The sequence below is a fragment of the Haliotis rufescens genome, unplaced genomic scaffold, assembly GCF_023055435.1.
Source record: "Haliotis rufescens isolate VD_foot unplaced genomic scaffold, xgHalRufe1.0.p SCAF_11, whole genome shotgun sequence".
NCBI lineage: Eukaryota > Metazoa > Mollusca > Gastropoda > Lepetellida > Haliotidae > Haliotis > Haliotis rufescens.
In genome coordinates, this window is record NW_025963791.1 from 31077071 (window position 1) to 31092685 (window position 15615).

At 40.2% G+C, this 15615-nt stretch overlaps 1 protein-coding gene across 2 annotated transcripts; it reads left to right on the forward strand.

Annotated features, from left to right (window-relative positions):
* Positions 1-1759: 1759 nt before the first annotated feature.
* On the forward strand, positions 1760-11830 carry LOC124132566 (trans-Golgi network integral membrane protein 2-like). 2 transcript variants are annotated; one of them, XM_046496526.2, is made up of 4 exons: positions 1761-2512; positions 5400-6673; positions 9243-9338; positions 11291-11830. In XM_046496526.2, the coding sequence occupies exons 1-4, from the start codon at positions 1996-1998 to the stop codon at positions 11297-11299; spliced, it is 1896 nt and encodes a 631-aa protein (XP_046352482.2). In that variant the 5' UTR covers positions 1761-1995; the 3' UTR covers positions 11300-11830. The 2 variants fall into 2 exon arrangements, with proteins under 2 accessions (XP_046352481.2, XP_046352482.2); XM_046496525.2 differs by lacking the exon at positions 11291-11830 and having other exon boundaries at positions 1760-2512; positions 9243-10038.
* The last annotated feature ends 3785 nt before the right edge of the window (positions 11831-15615 follow it).

The following is a 15615-nucleotide window of genomic DNA, read 5'->3' on the forward strand; positions in this document are numbered from 1 at the left end:
ATGATGAATCTTCCATGCGAGGATACAGGCTGCATCTCCCACGCGCGGATACAGGGTGCATCTTCCACGCGCGGATACAGGATGCATCTTCCACGCACGGATACATGATGCATCTTCCATGCGCGGATACATGATGCATCTTCCACGCGCGGATACAGGCTGTATCTTTCATGCGCGGATACAGGGTGCATCTTCCACGCGAGGATACAGGGTGCATCTTCCATGCGCAGATACATGATGTATCTTCCACCCACGCATACATGATGTATCTTTCATGCGCGGATACATGATGAATCTTCCATGCGAGGATACAGGCTGCATCTCCCACGCGCGGATACAGGGTGCATCTTCCACGCGCGGATACAGGATGCATCTTCCACGCACGGATACATGATGCATCTTCCATGCGCGGATACATGATGCATCTTCCACGCGCGGATACAGGCTGTATCTTTCATGCGCGGATACAGGGTGCATCTTCCACGCGAGGATACAGGGTGCATCTTTCATGCGCAGATACATGATGAATCTTCCATGCGAGGATACAGGCTGCATCTTCCACGCGCGGATACAGGGTGCATATTCCATGCGCGGATACATGATGCATCTTCCACGCGCGGATACAGGCTGTATCTTTCATTCGCGGATACAGGCTGTATCTTCCACGCACGGGTACATGATGTATCTTCCACGCGCGGATACATGATGCATCGTCCACGCGCGTATACAGGCTGTATCTTCCACGCGCGGATACAGGATGTATCTTCCACGCGCGGATACAAGCGGTATGTTCCACGCGCGGATACAGGATGCATCTTCCACGCGAGGAAAATGAGAGGTGCGTCTTTTAACCACAATAAATTACAAGCGCTAAATGTATCCCCCTGTTGCTGGTTTTCGGACGCGTGAGAAAAAATCGTAGTTTTCTCTCTAATCACATGAAGCTCATGAACAACTGTTAAACTTCTCATTCACTTTAAAAAGAAAACTTTCTCTTAAAAACAAGCCATCACCTGAATAATTACAATTTCTGTGCGATGCTACACTTCACGTTATAACGTATGATGTCCGAAAACATATGATCCGACATTATATACAAGTATTCGTGTGAGCAATCTGCGTTTGGTAGTCGTGTTTTTCATCACCAGATGAGTTATTTGCTTTTGTTCGCCCTGCTACCCGAGCACATATCTCGGATTCCGCGTTTGACTTCTCTTATGTTTTCAAGGTTTGATAATTGTTATAAAAAATGTTGAGATATTAATCCATTACCGTATTCGACGTAATAAGCGCCCACGGCGCTCTCAAAATTAGAAATAGGGGGCTCTTATTAGAATATAATTTTAGTGAGAAAAAAAAACAGAATTGAAAGATCGTAAATTTCGTGGTTTTATGCTGACAGCCCGAAATGATACAAAAGAAAAGTATTGCGTTTTATACACGACAGATATATTTTCCAGAATTTAATTGCTAATTAGGATTGTTCACTAGCCAATATACTAGCAAATATCGCCGTGGGCGCTTATTAGAGCGGGGCGCTTATTACGTCGAATACCTATCTCTAACACATCAATAATCTTCAAGTTTGATAAGATCCATTTCACTTGTGCTCCATTTATAATATGCACATAAAGTATAAATACTGTTCGATTTGATAAGGTATTATCCATTTTGACACGACAATTAAGGCGTTTTGACCAAACCGCCTGGTCAGTTTTGGAGCTAGCCGTTTTGGCTCGTAGCCTTGTACTTCGTGAGAACCTGTTGCCAGGTTGTGTTTTGTGACTAACTTTCTGTTTCCAGGCGTAGACTCGGATGTCACATTTTGCTGGTGTAACCTGACTTGTGAAGTACTCAAATATGTATCACAAGTAAAAGACAGTTTCGGACCTTGTTTACCAGTTTGGAATATACGCTAACGTGCCCCATCGCAACATAATATTGCAAATCATTATAGGAATTGTCTCCCTTTAGTAGTTCATCCACGCTGACAACATGGCGGCGACCAACAGAAGAGATGGGGTCCGAATTGGATTGATGTTGTTATTGTTAACTGTGAGTTATATCAGGGCGCAGGATGAACCTCAGGATGAAGAAGACGATTGGTTTGCAGAGTTTAGGAATTTGAGAGACAGCTGCAAATTCCCAATGTTATCGCTCGGGTTCCTTACAGAGCCATCAGGAAAATTCTATTACGAAGTATGCGAAACCACACAGCCGGGCGGTGATCTGTCGAGGTTGTGTAAAAAAATGTTCGATCTCACCTTATACATGTGTAACCAAACCCAGGTCTCAGAACAGAAAAAGAAGACAATCGATAGACAAATGACTTCAGAGCTTATGAAGTTTGACAAAGATGAAACACCGTTTTGTACGAGACTTGAAAGAGACAGAAACTCGTCCAGGTATCTAGGAACCTATCTGCCGAAAGATATGAATTGTGAGACGGCGTGTAAAAAGAATGTTGCAGAAAAATTGTGTGAATTCAACTTCTTTTCAGTAATTGTTTACGGTACGTATAATCACCACATTTGAGTATCACAAAGTATACAGCCTAATGGAGTTATTAATATTGCGAATTTCCCTGAATATTACCAAATAATTTTGACAGGTGACTACAGCATGTACAGCAGGGTTGGCGAGAATCGGAGCTGTTATAGAATATATTCGCCAAATTTTTCTCATTTAAGCATCCAAGGTGAGGTGAGGTGAAATTGTGTTTAACCTCGCGTCCAAGATTATTGCACTTATATAGCGACGTGCATGCACGTGTGTGTGTGTCCGGACTGATGCCGATTTATAGTGCTAGCTCACTGAGATACCATGCCGCAGTTTAACATGAATACCCCACTCAGACACAGTATACTGACTCCGAGCCGACCAGTCCTTGTTTTAGCCCCTTAATGCTGAGCGCCAGACAGGGTAACAACGAGTACCATCTTTTAACGTCTTTTGGTATGATGCGGCCGGGGATCAAACCCCGGACCTTCCCCTCTCCGGGCGGACGCTCTACCACTAGACCAGTGAGGCGGTTTAAGCATCCAAGGGCTAAGAGTAGAGTTTGTTTAACTCAAATAAGGGAATGCCTTCAAGTTGGGCCAAGAAAAGTCGGGCTGGGCCAGCTGGTAATACTGAAAATGGATTGCAGAATAATAAAACGAAACGTGCATATCTAGGCAGATTTCAAATGTCCACAAACATATAGTTTTGCTCATTTAATTGAGTCTGAATCAAAATGCATCTTCAACAATGTAATAAACTGATGATTATAACTACATACCGAGAGTCCCCGTAGAAAAGTAAGTGTCTTGACTGTGTGTTTTATTTGATGAGGTTTCTCACCGACCTAAGCATATAGGGGTGTGATGTCCTGGGCAGGATATGACAGTGTTTTGACTACTCTTCTTTCATTAATGAACGTGTTGGATTGAAGTGGCATGCAAGCCGTGAAGTAATCTGAATAACCTTTCTTGAGGCACAGCTCGTGTTCGTTATACTAAGGGGTGACGAACTGATTAAATAATCGCACAGGAGAATCAAACTCCCATTGCCTACTTTAAAAAATAGAAGCTTTCGTAATGAGTTTATAAGTCTGTACTTTACCAATAGTGGTCATTGTGGTGTAATGATACGGTGAAACAGTTTTGTAACCCAATACGAGGAACATGACATAATGGCCCATGAAGATCCGGGGTAGAATAGGCCTTCAGCAACCCATGCTTGCCGTAAAAGGCGACTATGCTTGTCGTAATAGGCAACTGACGGGATCGGGTGTTCAGGCTCGCTGACTTGGTTGATGCATGTCATCGATTCCAATTGCATGGATCGATGCTCATAATATTAATCCCTGGATTGTCTGGTCCAGACTCAATTATTTACAGACCGCCATCATATAGCTGGAATATTGCTGAGTGCGGCGTTAAACAACAAACCATGAGTGTAAGTTATCAATCAGCATGGTCATTGTATCAGGGTGGGTCTGTTTGTATCCAAGACACTTTGTGTTTGTGGAATGATGAGCTGTTCAGAGTTGCGTCCTTTGGGCATGCCAGAAATCAACGATCGTGGGTTCAAATCCTGGTTTTACCTGTTTTACATGTTTCTAGGTTTGTCAGCACCATACCCGTGCCTGTGGATTTCACTAAAGTGGTAAACGTCTGAGATCTGCATCACTTCGGGCTTTCCTCCCACATCAGCTGGCACACAATGTAATGTGATGTAATTGGAATTCTATTCAAAGCAACTTTAAGATCCAAATCACTCGCTGTATAATGATGATGATATATGATAATGATTAAAAATAGCTACGAACATCATGAGCATAGGTATGTTTCATTTTCAGGATATTTAAACAAAAAAGAAAGTGGATATGATTCTCTGTGAAGCTGATTTGCCACCTTTAAATTGTTAAAGGTGATTACTGTATTTGACGTAATAAGTGCCCAGTGCGCTCGCAAAATTAGAAATAGGGGGCTCTTATTAGAATATTATTTTGGTGAAAAAAAGAGAGTTGAAAGATAAATTTCGTGGTTTATGCTGACAGCCTGAAATGTTTATATACGACAGATATATATTTTCCAGAATTTAATTGCCCATAATTGAGGGTGCATATTACACACAAGTGCGTATTATACACGAATAAATAAGTCTTGTGTACATTGATCAATCGAAAGGGGTGTTAATTGGGATTGTTCACTAGCAAATATATTAGCAAATATCGCCATGGGCGCTTATTAGAGCGGGGCACATATTACGTCGAATACGGTGTGATAGTGTGACCATAGTTGTCACTATTACCAAGTAAAGAACTTGAACACTGAACAATACATTGGTACTCATGATTGTAGTTGCTGGATCTTGTGGGCATCTCTTCTGAATCTTTTTGTCAAAGAATGTATTGTTTTTTGATGATTATGATCCCAGCACTGGTGTTTGGTTACTCCTTTGGTTCAAACTATGTGCATGTACATTGACAACCAAGAAAATACCAGGTAAGCTGCACAACCATGTGGCCATTCTTCAGCCTGCTCCGGGTTAAAATTTACAGGATGATATGTTGGTGGCCGTTAACCTTCTGACTGCCACATGAAAATAGCCTGTGTACTATCGCTGTGCCGAGTTTATTTGAGAGTGACGTATACGCACTGGATACTTTGTGAGTCTCGTCAGGTTGAAAATCTCCAATAATGTAAAAACCAAAAACATTTTATTTCCATTCCTTTTTTAATAGATGTTTCAGAAGGACATGTATGTCCCTCTGGCACAGCAACTGCGTTTTGTGTAGGGACATATATGTCCAAATGGCATCCAGGGGGTTAATGTAGAAGTTTCTCACATATCTGCAGTGATATGTTGTCCGGGGAATTGTTTATTGTTTTATCTTATTATTTTTTTTCCAGAAAAAATCGCTGCTGGACCAAGTGGACGTGAATCTAACCGTGGTGGCAGCTCTACTGGACCAATCGGTGATGCTGGAGATAATGGTAGTGCTAATGTTGGGTCTACGACACCTCCATTGGCAAAAAAAAGTAATGACAAGACTGTTACAGTTGGAAACAAAGAGGGTGATACCAATATAGAAGTTAACAATACAGGATCACCCCTAAATGGTTCCCATGCATCGGTACTTGTCAATGGTTCTGCTGGTGAACCTAAAAGAACCGATGTTGATATAGCCCGACCAGTTGTAGTCGACAAGACTCATAAAACAACTGTTAAGGTTGAAGGTGGTGGTGGGAAAGGAAGTGACACTCCTGATCACAGGGGGATGACTAATGATGAAAAGGATGATGGCAACGGAAGGAGTGAGGATCTTGACAAGAAGACGACGAGTGAAGCTGGCAACAGAAAGACAACTACAGCGGGAACCTCAAACGCCAGGACTGAAAGTCAGACTACAGTGAGAACTGCTACTCCACCAGCCACTGAAGGCCGTGATGGGCTGAGCGGAAAAGATTCCCATAAGACACTAGGCACTGAAGGTGGTGATGGGCTGAGTGGAAAAGAGAACAATAAGACACTAGGCACTGAAGGTGGTGATGGGCTGAGTGGAAAAGAGAACAATAAGACACCAGCCATTGAAGGCGGTGATGGGCTGAGTGGAAAAGAGAACCATAAGACACCAGCCATTGAAGGCGGTGATGGGCTGAGTGGAAAAGAGAACAATAAGACACCAGCCATTGAAGGTGGTGATGGGCTGAGTGGAAAAGAGAACTATGAGACACCAGCCATTGAAGGCGGTGATGGGCTGAGCGTAAAAGATTCCCATAAGACACTAGGCACTGAAGGTGGTGATGGGCTGAGTGGAAAAGAGAACAATAAGACACTAGGCACTGAAGGTGGTGATGGGCTGAGTGGAAAAGAGAACAATAAGACACCAGCCATTGAAGGCGGTGATGGGCTGAGTGGAAAAGAGAACCATAAGACACCAGCCATTGAAGGCGGTGATGGGCTGAGTGGAAAAGAGAACCATGACACGGATAGCGATTTTAGTGAGCCTGGTGATGGGCGGGAGCAGCCTGTTGTCCATAGTGATACAGCTAAGTCACCGGAACAGATAAAGAAACTAGAAAAGGAGTACGAGGCTCCTTCATCTGGCAACTTCATGGCTTACTTCCTGACCGCTGTGGTGCTGTGTATTGCTGGATACGTGGTTTTCCACAATAAACAAAAGGTAATAGTGCTATTGTATTGGTTGGTGTGGTTGGCATGGTTAAACATGTTATTAAAGGCTGGTCACTTTCCTATATATATACTATGGGCTATGCAACAGAGATCCAACTTTACAGATTAATCAGTTTGTACACAACAAACCACTTGTCCAGGAATTTATCTAGACATGCTAAGATGCCGACATGCTGCCCAAAGTTTGTAACCAATGTTCGTACAAATTCCCAATTTGGAATTCATGATGTGTGCAGAATTGACTTGAAGGTGTTTTGTTTTTTGGGGGGTATCAGTGATAGAAATTTGGACTAGTCCTTTAGTCCTTGCACTAGTCCTTTAGTCCTTGCCAAACTGCCCAATAGTTAAGGAATCATAAGGATTAGTAGAAATTTGACATTAGTAAAGTTTTGCTTTATCGTGAATATATTATCATTATTAGGACTAGTGTTCTAAAAAGGTTATTTTTGTCACTGGGGTATTATCTTGAAGTAACAATGTACTGTGTAGATCTGCATTCACACAGTTTGCTGGTCAGTTTATTAATTGTAAAACCGTACGGACCTCCATAAATGCAAAAACATATTGAAGTCAATTATTTTATATAAATGTGTCAATGATAACTCCACAGACATCATTTAACACTTAAAACATTTGTAGACAACAATATAAATTCAGCCATATGTGTTAGCACAATAATGCACCACAGGCCCCGCCCATTCTATTATTATGCAATCGAGGCACAGTAGTCTGTTGGTGGGTGAGTGTAAGAGTGAGTTGGGTTTAACACCGCTTGTAACATTATTCTAGTTATATTGCGGCTTAATGTGGGAGGAAAGCCTGAAGTCTCAGGTCTCAGACGTTGACCACTTCGGTGAAACCCACGAGCAGTGGTATGGTGCTGACAAACCTAGAAACATAATCGGGGCGAACAGGTATTCGAACCCACAATCATAGGTTTCTGGCATGCCCAAGGGACGCAACTCAGCACATAGAATCGCGGGGCCTTAGATGACTGGGCCACCCATGCCCCCAGTCTGTTGGTGGGTAAAGTCTATTATTGTGTTTTGTTTATGGAACCATAAATCACAAATAAATGCTTGCTAAGGCAATCAAATGCCATCAAAACACTTGCAATTTGTTTATGTCACATCATCAGTGTATACACTTGTGACTAATGTTCTGGCTTTGTCCAGTGTTGTAGACAAGGTAGAGGTGACTTGAATTTTCATTGAAGAAGCTGATAACAGGATGCATAAAGAGGATCGAAGGGGTTTTAATGTTTAGTTTTACGTTATTGAACAAAATTAATTTTTAAAAATTCTCAATTTTAGAACAAATATGCGTTTTGGTTCCCAATATGTGATGGGAATTTAGTTTGGAATCCTAATGATATCTGTGTAGGTATCCTGATCTTGAAAGACCTGGGCCCACTTGCACAAAGCGATCTTAGCGCTAATATGATCGTAACTCCCATACTTTAACATAGGCTTACAATAGCCTTAGTGCTAAGATTGCTTTGTGCAAGTGGGTCCTGGATAGATTGTTTCTTTTTCATTGTGTATAGGGAGTTAAAATATGGTCACTCTCAATCACTAATCATGCTAATGAGAATAAACAGCTTGTGTAAAGACTGAAAAATATCCAAGAAGAATTTTAATTTTGAAAGAATGGATATGATGGATGAACGTGATTAAATTCTTTTGAACATGAAGAAAGCCTTAAAAGTTTTTGTCTTCAGCCTAATAATTCACATTACACCTTATGCAAGCTTGGTCTTCAAAGAGAAGGGAGTTTTCAGTCATACAGGTAATTTTCGCATTGAGTTCATGTATTGTTCACTGTTGGGTGTTGGACAACAACACTCTCCTACCCAGAGTTCCATGTGGCTCGCAGCCAGCCAGCATAGTATCTCTGCCACAGGCCAGCGCCATGTGACGATTCGTCACATCTTTCACAGTCCATTCAAGATATTGCATATGCTTTTCATCCGTTTCATGTTTGACAAGTCAACACATTTTCATAAACAAACGTCAAAGAATGGTTACGGTTCATTAAGAAAGTATCCTAATTCATGAAAATCTATTTGTTTTTGCGTAGTTATTCTTTGTTTACATTGGTTGTAAGGCTCCTCATGCTGTCGTCGAAGCCCAACCGAGAGCTGGCGATACTGTCTTTTTGATGCATAAATATATATTGTCATGCAACTCACTGTCGCAGTTGTAGTATAATTATGCAAAACAATATATTAAGCGCCCCCAAATACTTGCATTAGTCTGTTCTACATTGATTTCTGAAAAAGCACGTTTGTTTACAAACAAGAGAAAAGTCCGGTCACGTGATATGCAAAATAGCCTGTGGCAGTGGTGTTATGCTGAGTCACCACTGCGCCGGAGTTCGGGACAACAAATCCCCAGATGTGCCATTTAGAATGTTTTAGTATACCACAGAATGGAAGATAGGAAATGTTGGCATTCCAAGAACAGGTATCTGCTAAAAATAGATTTTTTGATTTCAGTGAAAATAAGATTAGATAATTTGTTGCTGTCTCATTTGAAATGGTAATGTTTGTTTGACAGATAATTGCTTTCGTCATCGAGGGTCGCAGTGGGCAAGGGAGGCGGCGGACCAATGGCAGCGGAGAGTACAAGAAACTACAGAGCAATGTGGAAGAGGTGATGCCGTCACTCGACAAGTCCACGTCGGCTAAGAACTTCATATACTGAACTCTCATTTCATTATTTGCATTATTGGAGTCCAAGAAACAAGAGAGGATTAGACAGATTCTTTTGGGATTGTTTGATTGCAAAATTGTAGGACATGTTTCAAGGATTTTGTTTCTGAAACATGTAAAATCCTGGGCCTGGTTAGACAAAGTGATCTTGGCGCTATGACTACTGTAAGCCTATGTTAAAGGATGGGAGTTATGATCATCTTAGCGCTAAGATCGCTTTGTGGAACAGGGCCCTGTCCAAGCTCACCTTTTCTTTGTGATTGCATTACGTTATTTTTTTTTTAATTTGAAGTTCTTGTTTCATAACAAGGAACACAACATAAGAGTTGTGTTAAATTTAAACAAGTTGTAGTTAGCACTGACATCCTTTTCCTGTGTTTCTGTTAAAAGTTTAAAATGTGAAATGAAGGTGTTGATCATGTTCCCTGACAATAGATGTGGATGGGGAGTTACGGATGTATTAACTGTACTCAATGTTAGTCACATTTTGTTTTCAATCTCCTTGATCATTAGTTGGCCGCATCACACTGCAAACGGTGACTATGCGTGCCAGATAAAGGCTACCATGCTTGTCGTAAGAGGCGACTAATGGGATCGGGTGGTCAGGCTTGCTGACTTGGTTGATGCATGTCATCGTATCCCAATTGCCTTGATCGATGCTCATAATGTCAATCACTGGATTGTCTGGTCCAGACTCGATTATTTACAGACTGCCTCCATAAAGCTGGAATATTTCTGAATGCAGCGTTAAACAACAAACAAACAAACAAACAAAGCATATGACAGGAGTAGGGACTTGTCACAAAGTTGTTACAAAAGCCGGTAAATGATTGTGATGTAACAATTCTTATTGAAACTGAGTTCTATAGCCTTGTCCAAACTGCTCAATCAATGATATACAATAATGACCAGTGGGAGAAATACAAAGTTTTTGAAGGTATTCTTATACAATCTGTGACAAAAACATGATTCTACTGGCAACTTATCTCTTACACATTTTAAGATTTTAGTGTTAGCTTATAGACTTTTCATCTTCTAAACATACTAGGCCAAAAGATATGTTTTATTTTTTAAGTGAGTGAGTATGGTTTTATGCCAAATTAAGCAGTATTCAAGCAATATCATGGCGGGACATTTATTTTTGTTTATAAAACTAGTTCTTCACATTGCATATTGCTTGTGTACTGATCATTATCAGGACTAGTGACTTAAATATGTGAAGGCTCTATTGCTAATATTGCTAATCCTAATTGAATGTCTTTCTGTGATCGGCCTTCAGCTAGTATTGCACACTATCATCAATGCATATTCAGCACATTTGAAGTGGGTCCCATTCATAACAGTGTCATAGACCTGTTGTGGGAGCTCCATCATACTGTAGTCTCACTGTAGCCACCAAGACTGTGAGTTAACCATATCTTGCCGTGATGTTTGTGGGATGTCGATAAGAGCGGCGTAAGGACTGAAAATCATGGCAAAAGCGTTTCCTTGTATATGATAATGATGCTGTTTTTAGCAAATAGTTGATAATGAGACAATCATACCCACTTGGCACATATTGGAAGTAAATGGGACCGATCTGTCCATTAGGATCATTGTTATCCTATTGTTTATCAAAAAGTCCCTGTTATACCAAGGTCAATCATCTTGGTCAAAGGGAGATAACTCTCCGTGACTTTATTGTCTATAAAAAATGATGGCTTACGCACCACAGATAAGAGTGAAGTTGGTGTATCGTCCCAGCCCTAACATTTTTGTCAACGAAAACTATTCTGTAATTAGTTAGGCTATGCATAGAGTTATGTATAGGCTTATACTCCTGTCATGCTTTGCAATGTCTCTTGTCACCATCATCTTTTGGGTAAAGACCTCCTGTTTCTTGTGTATTTTCAGTCAGTGTGACTTGAGGATGACACATGATGACACCCACTCCTAACAACTGCATCCCAGGGGAGGTGTCGTGGCAGGTTAATTGGTATTGGTTTCCATGGTTACTGGCATCATGTTTATTGGTTATTGACATGTGCACATACTGGCCTTAGCCATTGGTTAGAGACGGCTCCCACCTATATATAGTAACCATTAGCTACTTAAGAACTCCAGACCTCAGTGTGGTTTAAAATTTGGATGTTTTAACGTGTTGAATATTCCGGAAAAATAAGTCTTTGTTTAGATATTTTTATCTGATTACATATCTGCAGTTTGGGAAAATATAAGTAGTTACTTCTCATGTAAATTGTGTGGATGGTGGTCGGTCCTCTTTTCTTAAGAGTATTAATTCTGTTGTACCAGAGGTCCAGATAAGCTTTAGGTGTTGTGGGTATTTTACCCCTGCATTTTAAAATCATTGGGTATCAGTAATTCTCTCTGGGTATTCAAATTTCTGTTACCCACTAGTTTTTTCACGTGTGGGTATTTAAGTTAAATATTTAAAAACACTATTCATCTAGTCCCTGCAAACTGGTGTCGTGTGGGTTCGAGAGCTTTATTTGATACGCTTGGATTTTATTTTACTGCGTATTTCTGCATTTCTGATGCGTATTTCACACAGATACGCAGCTTATCTGGAGCTCTTGTTGTACCCTGTTTACTGTACATGGGGTTCTGAGAGACAAGGATGATTATTTGTTTAGCCTAAATGTAAGACTGACATCTCTCACCATGATATTCTTCACAACCAAAGGACATTTTATTTCCAGATTGTATATTTTGATACTGGTTTGATGATAAATGTTTGAGATATGTCATGTTCTATTCAGAACATGTTTACATTCTTTCATAAGTTTCCTAGACAGGTGAGTTTTGGTAGTTCATGTAGATTCTCCCAAGTGCCTGTGATATTTTCTGGAAATATTATGAAATCTGATTTCATAACTGCATGCAGTATTAAATCAATTACCACACGAATATCTGCCTTTCTAAATTGTTCTAAATAACCATGTTTACTGACATTTTGTATTGGTTTTCTAATCATCAAACACTGTTGTGGCGAACTTATGTTTGACTTCAAGTAAAACCGTGATTATTCCTTCTTTAGTCATCCTTTTCGGTTGTGCTGAACCTCGGATAACTCGAAGTATTTACATAGGTCCTTCAACTTCGACCCAACAGTGTTTGACTGTATTGATAAATGAAATTGGTTCGATGTTAAGGATTTCTTTTCAATGTCGGAAACATTGACATGAGTCTATGGCCTGTCGTTGGCAGAAACATTGACAGCTTCATAATGATCATAGGCACTTAGAGTAGAGGGACAAATATTTCTTTCATCTCATGTCCATGACCAGGGTTCATTGTCAGAATGTTTTTTCCTCACCATGTATATATAACAGAAATCGTATGCTTATTATGCACTCACAATCTTATGAAAACATTTATTTTCTTGATGAACGTAATAAATGAATCCTTAATGTGTTGAAGTTACCAGGACATTCCATTCCCAACCATTTGACTTTACAAGATCCTTGAAACTGTTAATAATAATTTTTGTATGTATGTGAACTTGTGTCCTTTGCTTTCATTACGTTTGTACAAGATCTGACCATGCTCATGCAATGATGACCAGAGCACCACTTCCCCCATGCCACCAACGTCTATTATGATCATATCTACTATACTGGAAATAGGAGACCAGTGCGACAAATACGGTCACATCTCCTGTACATGGACAGGGTCAAACGTTTGATGTTTGATATGTCACATAATTCATTAAGATTTGAGACATACCACCACACCTACTCCTAAAACTTACTACCGCCTCCGTGGTCTTGTGGTAGAGCGTCCGCCCGGAGAGCGGAAGGTCCAGGGTTCGATCCCGGGCCGCGTCATACAAAAAGACGTTAAAAGATTGTACTTGTTGTTACCCTGTCTGGAGCTCGGCATTAAGGGGCTAAACCAAGGACTGGTCGGCTCGGAGTCAGTATACTGTGTCTGAGTGGGTATTCATGTTAAACTGCGGCATGGTATCTCAGTGAGCTAGCACTATAAATCGGCATCAGTCCAGACTAGTACAAGCAGCCTCACACACACATACACGTGCATGCACGTCGCTATATAAGTGCAATAATCTTGGACGCGACGTTAAACCCAATTTCACCTCACCTAAAACTTACTCCTAAAACTGTTGACATTCTAGTATTTCATCTCATTTTATGTTGATGGATGGGGAGGTATTTTCAAAGTATTATTATAACAAGTAGGGCAGGTATCTATCGACTAACAGTATGTACCCTGAAAATTTAATTTTGTTCGATGGAAACCTTGCAGACCAGGTAACCTTGAGGAACTAAGATACTCATCTGATATGTCATTTTGAACTGCTCTCTTAAGGAAACATGGTAGCTGATATGCCATTGTAGCCAGTTGGCAAAAGGGCTGTTACAGTCTCCAAACTATAACATGAGACATGTGTTCAGTAATTTCACTCTGATAGTAAGGCATAAAAGCTACTTATCTATCATTTAACTGATGAGTCTCTGCTTGTAAAGCAACATAAATAGTGTCGTATGACAGTCCGTGAAGCATGTTAAAATGTCAGTTTGAACTTGTCATTTGTAGTGCTCGCACCTAAGACTATCTGGACTGAGATCCAGCCAGCAAAGGTAAGGAAGCTATCCGACCCTGGTTAATGGTGTGGTGGCCAGGTACTTGCCCCCTGTATTCTATAGGCCCTCCTCCACTGATGGAGACAACTGGTGTATATGTCAGATGTCATAAGTACGACCCTGGTTAATGGTGTGGTGGCCAGGTACTTGCCCTCGGTATTCTATAGGCCCTCCTCCACTGATGGAGACAACTGGTGTATATGTCACATTGTCATCAGTACATATCGTTTTGACATATTGTGGGTCTGACAGTCTTACAAGTACTTTCCAGGGAGTGTTATTTATTACTGATGCCACTTTGTTGAGTACATCAACAATAGGCCAATATTCCTGTAATTTGATTCTTTCAAATGTGCAAAAAATCATATGATCACCAGAGGTAGAAGCTCAGTCTTAACAATGATCTCCATTACCGGTATTTCGCTCTTGATTATTTTCTGTAGAGGTGTTTCAAAATTGAATGGAGTTTTTACTTTCTTTTTCCAAAATAATATTTTGATAATTTGCAAAGTTAGATAGTTTATTTACTGAATTATAACCTTGTAGATGGTCAAACAATATGTGGCTTCTTCATTACACAGAGGGTGTTTGTGAATCCCATTCATATTCCAGAAGGTATCTCATAGTATGCTAACATTTGAAGTGAATGACATACTGGGGTCTGTCATGAACTCCTTGTTGGTAATTTTATCACTAACCATATCAGTAAATGTAGAATATTTCAAATTGTACTAATTTGTGCAGATATTCATTCCATTAAGGCGTGACATGTCTAGGCAGATATTGTGATGATGCATGATGCATGATGTTGCACTTTGTCCTGCTACTTCCATGATGCATACCCTTTTGTCTTGTAGATAGCCATGATGCAAACCCCCTGTCTTGCCAATAAGCATGGTGCAGTGATACATATGCTTTGCCTTATGCATGTCATGTGGTAAATGTTTCAGGCACACTGGGAATGCACTCAGCAAGTATGCTAGTGTATTGTATCAGCATCATGCATGAAGTGTTTCAGGGAGCACAATTGGGATGGAAGGTTTCGCTCCTGAGTGGGTACTCCGGGTAGACAAGTTGAGGAATCATAATGTTATAGTGTTGGGGTGTATTCAGTAGTGACAGTTTTGGATACTGTCAACTGTCTTATATAACAGTATTGGTTTAATATAAAGTATTGGTGTTGTGTATATATAAATATATCTTTCCAGTGCACTCATCCAACACACTTTTGGAATTTTTTCACTGAAACCATTTAAGTTCTTGAGATATTTTGAAAGGACGATTCATGAACCAAACTTTGATATAGTAAGGAGCAAGTCTTAGATAATACATTTATTTTAATGAATCTTTCAGTGACACATTTATCATAACTATTATACCAAAAGAATTGAACTTGTGTACATTTAGCATGTGAAGACTTGCTATTTGTTGTTGTGATTGATATCAGTAAAAAAGGATTTATGTACAAATTTCAAGCAGATGATTTCTCATATTTCAAGTTCATGTACATAATTGACATTCAATCATTGTATACATAAGAAAACATTGCCATAACTTGATATCCTGTGTGTACATTTTTCTGTGTGCCGACATGACTGTGGCCCTGTTGGGATT

Bases quoted from the DNA above. Each gene is read 5' to 3' on its own strand.
- LOC124132566 (XM_046496525.2), top strand. From the start codon at position 1,996: ATGGCGGCGACCAACAGAAGAGATGGGGTCCGAATTGGATTGATGTTG. The intron at 2,513-5,399 runs GTACGTATAATC...TTTTTTTTCCAG, and splicing joins CTTTTCAGTAATTGTTTACG to AAAAAATCGCTGCTGGACCA. The intron at 6,674-9,242 runs GTAATAGTGCTA...TTTGTTTGACAG, and splicing joins TTTTCCACAATAAACAAAAG to ATAATTGCTTTCGTCATCGA.